The sequence below is a fragment of the Etheostoma cragini genome, chromosome 2 (assembly GCF_013103735.1).
Source record: "Etheostoma cragini isolate CJK2018 chromosome 2, CSU_Ecrag_1.0, whole genome shotgun sequence".
In the NCBI taxonomy this organism is placed as follows: Eukaryota; Metazoa; Chordata; class Actinopteri; order Perciformes; family Percidae; genus Etheostoma; species Etheostoma cragini.
Genome location: NC_048408.1, coordinates 15,475,739 through 15,486,068, shown reverse-complemented (window position 1 = coordinate 15,486,068; position 10,330 = coordinate 15,475,739). Strand labels below are relative to the sequence as shown.

General features: G+C 40.7%; 2 protein-coding genes across 4 annotated transcripts in view; one reads left to right on the top strand and one right to left on the bottom strand.

Moving 5' to 3' along the window:
• Nucleotides 1-322: 322 nt before the first annotated feature.
• On the bottom strand, nucleotides 323-1,781 carry si:ch211-113e8.11. The gene is made up of 2 exons (XM_034859006.1): nucleotides 1,454-1,781; nucleotides 323-1,340 (listed from the first exon to the last, which is right to left on the bottom strand). The coding sequence occupies exons 1-2, from the start codon at nucleotides 1,525-1,527 to the stop codon at nucleotides 665-667; spliced, it is 750 nt and encodes a 249-aa protein (XP_034714897.1). The 5' UTR covers nucleotides 1,528-1,781; the 3' UTR covers nucleotides 323-664.
• Nucleotides 1,782-2,894: 1,113 nt separating this feature from the next.
• The window catches only part of cntf (ciliary neurotrophic factor), a 7,691-nt gene continuing 255 nt past the window's right edge, over nucleotides 2,895-10,330 (top strand). Inside the window, exons 1-3 of one of the 3 annotated variants that reach the window (XM_034859043.1) lie at nucleotides 2,895-3,359; nucleotides 5,124-5,438; nucleotides 5,546-5,960. In XM_034859043.1, coding sequence (XP_034714934.1) covers nucleotides 3,237-3,359; nucleotides 5,124-5,438; nucleotides 5,546-5,656 — 549 coding nt within the window. In that variant the 5' untranslated portion in view covers nucleotides 2,895-3,236 and the 3' untranslated portion in view covers nucleotides 5,657-5,960. Of the gene's footprint in view, nucleotides 3,360-5,123; nucleotides 5,439-5,541; nucleotides 5,961-10,330 lie in introns of those variants that run through there. The other 2 variants (XM_034859036.1, XM_034859028.1) reach the window with 2 other exon arrangements.

Genomic DNA, 10,330 nt, shown 5'->3' with positions numbered 1-10,330 from the left:
CTGTTGCTTTTCTGCTATGACAAGGAAAGAATTTACTATGAGTGGGTTCCTAATATACAGTTATACATTTATTCCCAATTAAAAGACATGGCAGGCCTCTTATCTTTGCTCTAATGTCGTGACATTAACACTAACATTTATTTTGAGAAGAATACACCGGTCATAAACTATAAAAGGCCCATTACAAATAAGTCTTGTAAAATATTACTCAGGCCTACAACATGTAAACTCAAAATGTTTAATAACCTTTGAAATGTAATGTAATTTGAAAAGCAAAGCTATGTAAAAACCTTGGAGCACATGTCAATATGAAATCAGAGGATGTGTGGTAGAGCAAACACAGAAACGGTTCATTTATAAGATGTAAATAAACGTCTTAACATTTATCCAGAGTTTTCACTGACCGTTTGAGAACACAATCAAAACCAAACACACCCAAGAAACCCCACAGAATTTCTCTACAACTGAGGCAGCTCGGTTGGTGGTTCAATCCCCAGCTCCTTCTGTCCACATGTCAAAATGTCCTTGAGCAAGAACCACAGATTACTGTACACCTGAGTCATTCATTGGTCCTATAATAGATAGTGCACCATTTCTACAATATATACACACTGAAAAAAACATGTCACCCTAGTACTATTGCTTTAATGACAGACGACTTCCATCAAGACATCTTGGTATGCTCTCTTTCCCTCTGAATGACATACTGCTTCATAGCTCGTTTAGGAGGAATCAAGGTGTTACTCAGTCCAACCTTTCTCTTCTTCACCTGCTGCCCTCCCAACTCTTCTTCTTTTGTCTCCTGATGGAGCTTCCGGGATCCTCCTCCAAATGTGCCCCCTGCCTGGGACTCATCTTGATCGGAAACAGATGCTTCTTCACTCACAGGTGGATGACAATCAGTGTGAGTCTGGAGGTCACTGTCATGAGCAAATTTGCATTTGATCCCAAACCTGCATCTTCCATCTTTCCTGTATGACACACACATCCTTTTTCCTCCTATCTGGGAGGGTTTGGCCTGCATTGTGAGAGGCACGTGTTTCTGCAAGGCGCTGAGCTTTTGGTCTGCCTGAGCCTTGAAAGGATTGGCAAACACACTGCCGTCCGAACAGGTACGTAGAGAAGGAGGGGGTAGTTTATTGGAGGTGAGGGAATCCAGGGAAGGCGCAGGCCGGGTGGGCTCGCAGGCTGCAGAAGATGATGGTCTACGGGCATGTGGTGATGGAGGTGATGGTGAAGATGGCTCTGGTTCTGATTCACTGGAGGTCGAACCAGACTCCAGCAAAAAGTTGCGGGACTTTTTGGCAGCTGATGCCACCTCACCCGTCTCCTTAACATGACTTGAAGATAGTAAAGGAGAGACGGAGAGGTTATAGCCTACGCAAGCTAGTTTAATAGTAGTTGTATATGGCAATCTATGATTTGTGCTAGATGTTTTTAAGTGAATACTTACCCCAAACAATCACTGTTTACATCTCCATCACTGTCGAACTCCGAGGACACTTCGTAGCCAACCAGAGAGTTCATGACTTTAAAATCAAGCTAAGCTAGCTAGCTGGTTAGCTTGGTCTCAAAATCAAAGCACGCTATAACTGTTCCCTAGAATCTTAACTTAAACAGTTAAATTGAATAAATGATACAGCGGGGAAATATTTAATCATTCGCATTACTTCTTTAAATTAAGGTCTAAGAGAACGTCTAGTCTATCGCTCAGGCCTCATGTTAGCGGCTGTCATTTAGCCTCTGCTCCGTGTTTACATTCTAGTTGCTCCCTGCACTGACACCTGCAGCACAGGCGTGGTATTGCAGTTTTAAATCATTACCAGCCCACAAACCACAAACATTGATCCATGAACTTATTGAAACAAAAATTCACTGGAATGTTAGGCTATATAGTGTTGTATAATCTTTTTACATTTATTACTTTTGAAGTGCACTGTGGAACTGGTTTTGAATTTTCTTTAATAACTTTTTGCTTCCTCTCTTTCTTATAACCTACTACAAAAAAGTTGTGACCATATCGGTTTTGTATTATAGCCTATTCTCATTTTTATTAAATAACAATCTGAAAAAGACAGTATATTTGCATGTATTCATCATACTGTAGGCTACATGTATAGTAAGTTAACTCAATTTTAAAATAGTCTAACAGCTTCCAATTAAGAGATCACAAATTTGCCTTAAATTGTGTGTGTGTGTGTGTGTGTGTGTGTGTGTGTGTGTGTGTGTGTGTGTGTGTGTGTGTGTGTGTGTGTGTGTGTGTGTGTGTGTGTGTGCGCGTGAGAGAGAGAGACGTGGCTTCCTGGCACTCTAAATGGAACAAACCCATCCGCTATGTCACCTGTTGCTTTTCTGATAGGATGGAGAAAGAAGGAAAGGATTTACTGAAACTGGGTTCCTAATATACAGTTACACATTTACTCTAAATTAAAAGACATTGCAGGCCTCTTATCTTTGCTATAATGTCCTGATATTAACACTAACATTTATTTTAAGAAGAATACATAGGTCAAATCACCAAACAGTCCTTTGTTGGTAGGCTACTTGCAGTTTATTTTATAATGGGAAGGTTTGTAGCAAGACCATACTATAAAAAGGCCCATTACAAATAATAGTCCTGTAGCCTATTTAAATTAGGCCTTCAATATGTTACCATACAGGTCTACGCTGGTATATAGTAGCCTATATATAGCCCTGCATGAGTTTGATCTAGGCTTTAACAATCATATTTTATAAACTTATATTAAGACTTGTGGTTTTGCTTGGATCTTTGTATAACCACTTTCTCATAAAGAGGAGAATTGTAATAGTCTAAGCAACATCTTTCTTAAATTTAGACTTTTGTCACTGCCGGTAAACCAGATAAGCGTCTCATGAATAAGTTGATGAGCAGCTCCCTCCTCCCCTCCCTGGCTCTCCGCCCCCGCTCATCCCTTTAAATTCCTCATGCCTGGCATCAGGTTCCCGGGGGAAAGGGCGGAGAATTGGCCGGTAACTCTGTAACATAAGTAACAAACAGGGAGCAGCGGACACACTAAAACTAGTTTTACCGAAACCTAAGTAGAGAAGAGGAGCGGTTCTGGCTCTAGCCTAACGGATCAGTGGCCGGAGAACGGAAGGACAGTGCATGGCCGAGAATCTGGTGTTGTTGGGATGAGGCAGGCTTCACATGGGAGTATCTTAGGGTGGCTTGGCGCGTTTACTGTGTCTTCCTGGTAGAGACAGCTGACGGTCCGATGGCAGCCAGGCGGACTAGAGGTATGACCGGCGACTCGGATCTGAGCAGGACTACCGTGACCCGGGCTACTGCCATAGCTGAGCTTCTGCGCTATGAGTGTTCCATTTTACTAGAACTCTATGTGAGTACAACAATGCTTAATGTTTCCACTGGCTGCAAACTGCCAACACCGTGTGTGTGTGTGTGTGTGTGTGTGTGTGTGTGTGTGTGTGTGTGTGTGTGTGTGTGTGTGTGTGTGTGTGTGTGTGTGTGTGTGTGTGTGTGTGTGTGTGTGTGTGTGTGTGTGTGTGTGTGTGTGTGTGTGTGTGTGTGTGTGTGTGTGTGTGTGTGTGTGTGTGTGTGTGTGTGTGTGTGTGTGTGTGTGTGTGTGTGTGTGTGGAAGAGAGAGAGAAATAACTAGGCCAAGGTTAAATGGAAAATTAATAGATTTGTGTGTGTGTGTCATGGTTGTCTTCTGCCTCTAACTTTGTCGGTGCATGCAGGTGTTTGAGTAAGAAATAGACAAAGCATGATGAAAGAGATGCGTGCAAAAGCAAGATTATAGGTAGGGAGTGTGTGTGGGTGTATCTGTGTGTAAGAAAAGTCAATTATGCCTAGGACAGCAGGGGGTAGGAATGCCGAGTGGAGGGGGTGAACTCAGTTGGAATGACAGGAGTGGGCGTTTTTTCTGGCACAAACTTATCGATGTCTGGGCACGAAGCCTTCATTTCCTTTCCACAAGCCTGCGTTTCTTTGCTGATAGGTGTGAGAGCTACCGATTATTAAAACTTCTTGGTTTCTTGCCAGTTCGCGGACTCATCCTTCCTTTTATGTGTCTCGTTTGGAGCAAGGGAGTGGCCTGGCATAGCCTGTAACTTCATCTATTTCATTTCCCGAGTTTGAGCTTTAATTCCTCTATCCTTGATCATTGTGAATCATAATTCATAACGATCAATGGTAATATTGCCTTCCAGAGGGAATTCAAAACTGCCAGAATCACATTTTCTCTGCAGTTTGAGTAGAAAAAAATCACCCCCTGACTCTCAGAGTATACAGGTCACATTAGGCCACTCTGTCACACTGGTACAACAGCTTGCACGTAGTGTTCAACATTAACGCCTCAGTAGAATCTCACAAGAGGCCTCTGGGATTCACAACTCACTCAAGTACTAAAAGCTGATTACAATCATGCCTGCGAAGTGGCCCGTCAACATCATCGGACAGATCATAACAGCTCTGAGAGTACAAAGGCGCTATCTCTGTTACATGCTTTTTATCAAGAGTAGATAGCCTACGGTATGGATATCATGTTAATGTTTAAGGAACAGTTCCATATTTTGGGAAATAGGCCTATTCACCTTCTTGCAATGAGTTAGATGAGAAGATACCACTCTCATGTCTGTAAGGTGAACATGAAGCCACCACAAGCAACAGGTTATCTTAGCTTAGCATAAAGACTGGAATGACGTGGGGAACAGCTAGCCTAGTTCTGTCCTGACTGAGATAAGAAAAATACATCAGCATACTAGTTTCTCTCAGGCTAACCAATGAAAATATTATATCTTGTTTTATTTAATCCATTAAAAAAAAAAGTAAGTATAAAATTACTATTTATGATTAGCGAGGCTAAGTGTGTGTGTTGTGTGTGTGTGTGTGTTGCACAAAAGGGTGATTTTAAAACAATTCCTGTTGCCTCATAGTTAATGGTCTTGAATATAGTACCAAAATTTCTTTCAAAAGTGACAGCAGTATTGTTCATATTTGAGAGAAAGCTTCCTTTAATCTTCCACTTATACACTTTACTTTGATTTTCCTCCTCCTCTTTCTTTTCGTTATGAATGTCTTCCCAAATCTTACTTCTGTTTTTAATTTTCACCCTCTTTGTTTTATCTCTTTCCTCCTCAAGAGAAAGAAGGAGAGTTTCACTGCAGATGTTATGGTAACAGACAGCCGTCTGGTGTCTGTCCCGCCTCCTTCCTCCCAGCTGGAAACCAGAGACAAGCTCTGGTGTCTCCACTCTGCTCTGCTACAGTGCGGCAGCTTTCTGGAGAGAGCCATCGCCAAAGAGGAAGAGCAGCTAGGCGGTGGGAAGAAAGGTGACTATGAGACCCAGAGGAAGATGGTGAAGGAGAGGTTGTCGCTTCTCTTAATCAACACTGGAGAACTCCTCAAAACTGCTAGCGGCATGATGGTCCTGACTCCCAGCTTGGAGGGCTTGGAGGTAGGTGATTATGTAGACAGAGGTGTTGATGGTGTGATGATAGTGAAATTGCTGGAGAGTAATTAAGGCAGAGCTGGGTGATCTCTCCTCTTCTTGTTGGCAGTTAGACGGCCCGACCGTTCTGTTTGAGCTCAAGCTTTGGGTATACCGGATCTTTGAAGAGGTCGACTACTGGACCAAGATTGCCATCACCACCTTGCAAACCCTGCCCTCGGTAATAGCCAAGGAGCGAGCGAGGAGGAGCACGAGAAGTGCTCGGAGATGAAACAGAGACAGGAGAAGTTTGTGTGTGTGTGTGTGTGTGTGGGTGTGTGTGGGGGGGGAAGAGGACAAATTAGATAGAAAAAAGGTTAGGAAGAGAGAGAGAAAGAGGTGAGTAAAGGAATCAGAAGATGAAGCAAGGCATTCATTGTTAACATTTGATAACAAGTTTATTTTAAGTATGAGTCTAATACAACTTTATATGTATTGTTTACCTTATAAGATGATATCCAAAAATGCATCTAGAGTTAATACACAGTTTCTTTTTTTCTTTCTTTCTTTCTTTTACATTTTTGTATTAAGGAAACAACATGATTAACAGCTACTCTAAAAGCATGAAAGTGTTTTCTCACTTGCAAACATCAATATCTTACGTTTATGGTTTCCCTCATGCATACACTCCTTTTGATAATTTTATAATAAGTTATTATTTAAGATATACTGTCAGTCAGTGTTGGAATTATACCATGACCTTCAGGGGGAACAGCTGTTTCTATTTTTATAGATGACGTCATATGCTCATTTGCATATTGATGACGCCATTATTCAATCATTTGCATAAAGCTTGTGGTTGTGTCAGCAAGGTAGATAGTAAGAAATATAAATCTTTAGCCAAATAATTACAAACTCACAACAGGAATGTATATTAAATAAAAATTGTTACTGAGATTCTTAGGGAGGTAAAAAGATTGATAAAGAATTTTTAAAGAAGGCTGGCTTGCCCAGAGCCAGGCCAGCTTAGTGGCTTCTTTCTCCTTATCTTAAAAATGGGGGCGTCCCGCTCACTCTCGTACCTACACCGGCCTCCGCACCCCATCCCCGTTCCCTGTCTACCTGCCGTCGCAGTGCCGCTGTACACGAGGAGAAAGCAGAGAGGGGAGGGGCTGCTCATCAGTCACAGAACAGAAGAGAGAGACTGTTTAGAGAGAATTACGTCCCGTGCTCGCCGGACAATACGGGCGTCTTTAAATAGAAAGTTGCCAGATTCGTCGCTAGTCACTTTTGTGAAAACAAAAGTTGCTAAGGGGGTCTGCAAAGTTGCTAAATTTAGCGACAAAGTTGCTAAATTGGCTACACAGCAAAGACACAGTCTGAACTTAACAGGGAAATGGTACAGCCTCCTGTTTGGGAGGGTCCAAGTCTCATCTAGGTGGGTCGGACCAGTACCTCCGGAAATTTGAACACTGCTGCCAGGGTCCACTGCAGCTGACTGAGGAAGCAGTCAGAAAGGAGCACATTTAGATTTCATGCCATCCACGGGCTGAAGCTCTGATATATATTATAACTATTATTATAGTATATAGTTTTGACCAGGCTGTAAATCATTCCACATGGGTTATTATCTAGGGATGTTCAGTGTTTAAAGGAAAACAGCACCCTCTTGTGTTTACATAGATGTATTCCTTCTTTCTTGATTTTTCATCAGTAATTCTCATGTCAAAATATAATTCTTCTTAATGTATTGTTGCGTTTTTAGGGCACTTTATTAGCATTGAAATCATGTCACAAAGGGGCACATAAGCAGGGAGTGTAAACACAATGTGAATAGTAAATATCTACAAACTTTTTTTTTCTTGAAATTCTTCTATGGTCTTTCAGTCTTAGTCTTTTTTAACAAATACATTTTTACTTCGAATCGCATAGTGAAATGGGAAAATGCCAAATTTCACTGTATATTGATAAAGTTTTTTTATATTTGTATTGTCTTGGGCTGAATTCAGTCAAATGAAAGTAAACGTTTATGTCTTTCAAATGATTTATTGGGCAATTGAAGCTTGCAGTGCAATAAGTGCAACTTATAGTTGATAAGTTAACTACTAATATGTTTCATTACTACTTTAATTTGCATCAGCCATAGACTCAGATTGTCTTTAGTGATGCGGGGTAAGAAAAAAGAAGGTACTGCAATTGTGATTGAATCCAACATATCTTATGTCACGTCTTGAGTAGACAACCAATATAACCCATGATAATGTTGACCACAAGGCAGAAACTGCCTCTTGTGAGAGAAAAATATAACAATTGGGGTTCGAAATAAAAGCAAAGAAACCTTGTTTCAATTTTCAGGATGAGGGGACTATTTGGTAATTTTACAGTTCAAGTTATGTCACTTGGATTAATTCAGGGGCTACAGATTGAATTGATTTTATTTTGGCCTTGCCACATGCTGTACTTAGTATAGATAAACTATTAGTAGGTGTACTGTGAGTCTAAACAAAGCTGTGGGAGATTTGAGTGAGTCAAGGAAGGTACTCCAAACTGTTCCAGGATTCTGAAAACTAAATGTTGTTACTGGAAACATCTCAGTTTGATCTCAGTCGCAATGTTTAATTTCAAAGATGAAATGTAAACCCGGAGAAAATAAGAATTACTGTTGATGTTTTGCATGCACTACATGAACAATGACATTGTATACAGTACACATGCATCTAATGATGCTGTGGAGTGCAGGACTTTTAATGTGATTTACTGTAAATGCAATATTACATGTATTGCATTTGCTGTTCCATGTATGAATTGGAGATACATGTACGTTACGTGATGATAATTGCTTTTTGCTGGACGACACATTTTTCCCCCCAAAAAGATGTCCCGGGTCTGTTCTTTGTTTTATAGTCAGGTTGGCCCTCGACCAGGAACAGTCAAAGAGAAGTTTGGCCAAATTTGACCAAAAATAACATTGTGTAAAGAAAAGTATGAATTTACAGGTAACTATGATTAATTCCACTAAGACTGGGACTATTGGACCAATGCCTTTGTCCACTGAAATGCATAAGGCTGCATCGTTTACGCAGTATATTGTTGGTCTGAATGCAGCCTCAGAACCTGTGCATTAGCTTCATGGGTCAACTGAGTAGTTACAGGTTCCAATGGCATCTTATATTAGCCTTCGGTTCTTCTGTTTGTGTTCCAAATATCATCCGTGAGTTCTGAACCTAGTTTCCAGCCACACGTTTTTATGCAAATTAAGTGATATTGAATAAAAAAATGCCCTATGGAAAGAGTAAAATTCGATTGAATTTCATTAATATTGACTCAAAGTTTATACGTTCGTTCTCATCAGATTTTCTCTTAATCGGTAAACTGTTTGTGTGATAAACGCTGATCGAAACGCTATTTGCCGAATAAATAATGAATTGTGATTACGTTTTATAGGTCATTTTATGGTTAAACAGACGCACCTGTACATGAATTTACTTCACTACCGGGAGTGCATTTAACGATCGCCTGTAGTAGTCCTAAGATTGATGGCCAGCCCTTTATATTGACAAAATCCCTGTAGCCTTTAGCAAGAGGTCTAATCGGGACGTGAGTCCCGTTTGTTGCGCAACACACCTGTGGCACAAGGTGCGCTCTGGAGTTACGCAGCGAGATCGCATGCGACTCATCCAACCCAGGTATATATACTTTTGCATCATCCTTGTTCGTATGGCGTTTCACACGACGTAAACACACCGGCGCACGGTGCTCTTGCTGACCCCAAAAGTTTCGCCCGCCACTCTGTAGGCTACCCTGCACATGTAGTTTGTAGAGAGCAATGGCGATACGCTTCTCAGTTGGAACTGGAGGGCGATGGCTTCACATCTGGCGCAAAGGACGGGCCAATAAAATTACACAACAGGTCAAATGGTATCTTGGTCATCCGAAAATGCTTCAACCAAAGGGTTTCCGTGAAGTGTCTCTGAACCAAAATCTCCCAGAACAGTTTGGAGTGCTGTCGTTCCCAAATCACTGGCCACCTCCGTTGTCAGATAGACCGATTAATTGACTGATCACAAGTTAGGGATATTGTGTAAGCTAAGAGAAAGTTAACTGCGACATGCCGTCTTGTTATCAGTGTGGAGAGACAGTTTAGCTTTGGACCACAGTGTCAAATATGTTGCTTCAAAGTGCTGTTTAGTCTAAATGTATGTCAAATGTAATAACACTTTGCCTTTACTGGGACTGGTACTACATTATTCTAACATGAGCCATGAAGAAGAAGAAAGCCTAACAGAAGAATTGCCTTGTAAAGGATTAGGTCCTTTTCAAACATAACTGCACCATGTAAAATTGGCAGAGATTTACACATTACATGTTGTTTATTGTCTAAAAGAGGCTTGCAAGGTCATAAGTAGGCCTACAGACCAGCGCTAGAGCACTCCCCTCAGTGTCATTTTGAATGACATTTGTGGCAAAATGGCAGCAGGACAAACATTTTTCTACTCCAACTTCAAAGCCACAGCCTAAATTTTGTTTTTCATTTAAAAATATCATACTTACTAACATTTTAGATCACAAAAACAGCATTGGTTAATACATTATAAATATCTGAATGTGATGAAATCAAAGTAATGTATAGTCTTTCTTTGTTTTTTTGTTTAGTATAGGCTATTTTGAAACTTTGGTGTGAAGCATTTTTATTTTATTTTCTTACTGATTGGGTCCCGAGTGGGTTGAAATAAATTGATCTTGGCTATAATTTGAGTTGTCTCTTGTATCTGTGTGACTTAAAAACAGATTGGTTTACAACTGTTGGAGATGACTGTGTAGTGGATTTGAAAGTTTGTTTTCTACTGTGCAAGAAAAAATGATGTGAGGAAAAAGTGTTATTTAACATTTTGAATTTAATGTGTGTGTGTGTGTGTGTG

Coding starts and splice junctions, on each gene's coding strand:
- si:ch211-113e8.11 (XM_034859006.1), bottom strand. CDS start 1,527: ATGAACTCTCTGGTTGGCTACGAAGTGTCCTCGGAGTTCGACAGTGAT. Junction 1,341..1,453: donor GTAAACAGTGATTGTTTGGG/GTAAGTATTCAC, acceptor ACTATCTTCAAG/TCATGTTAAGGAGACGGGTG.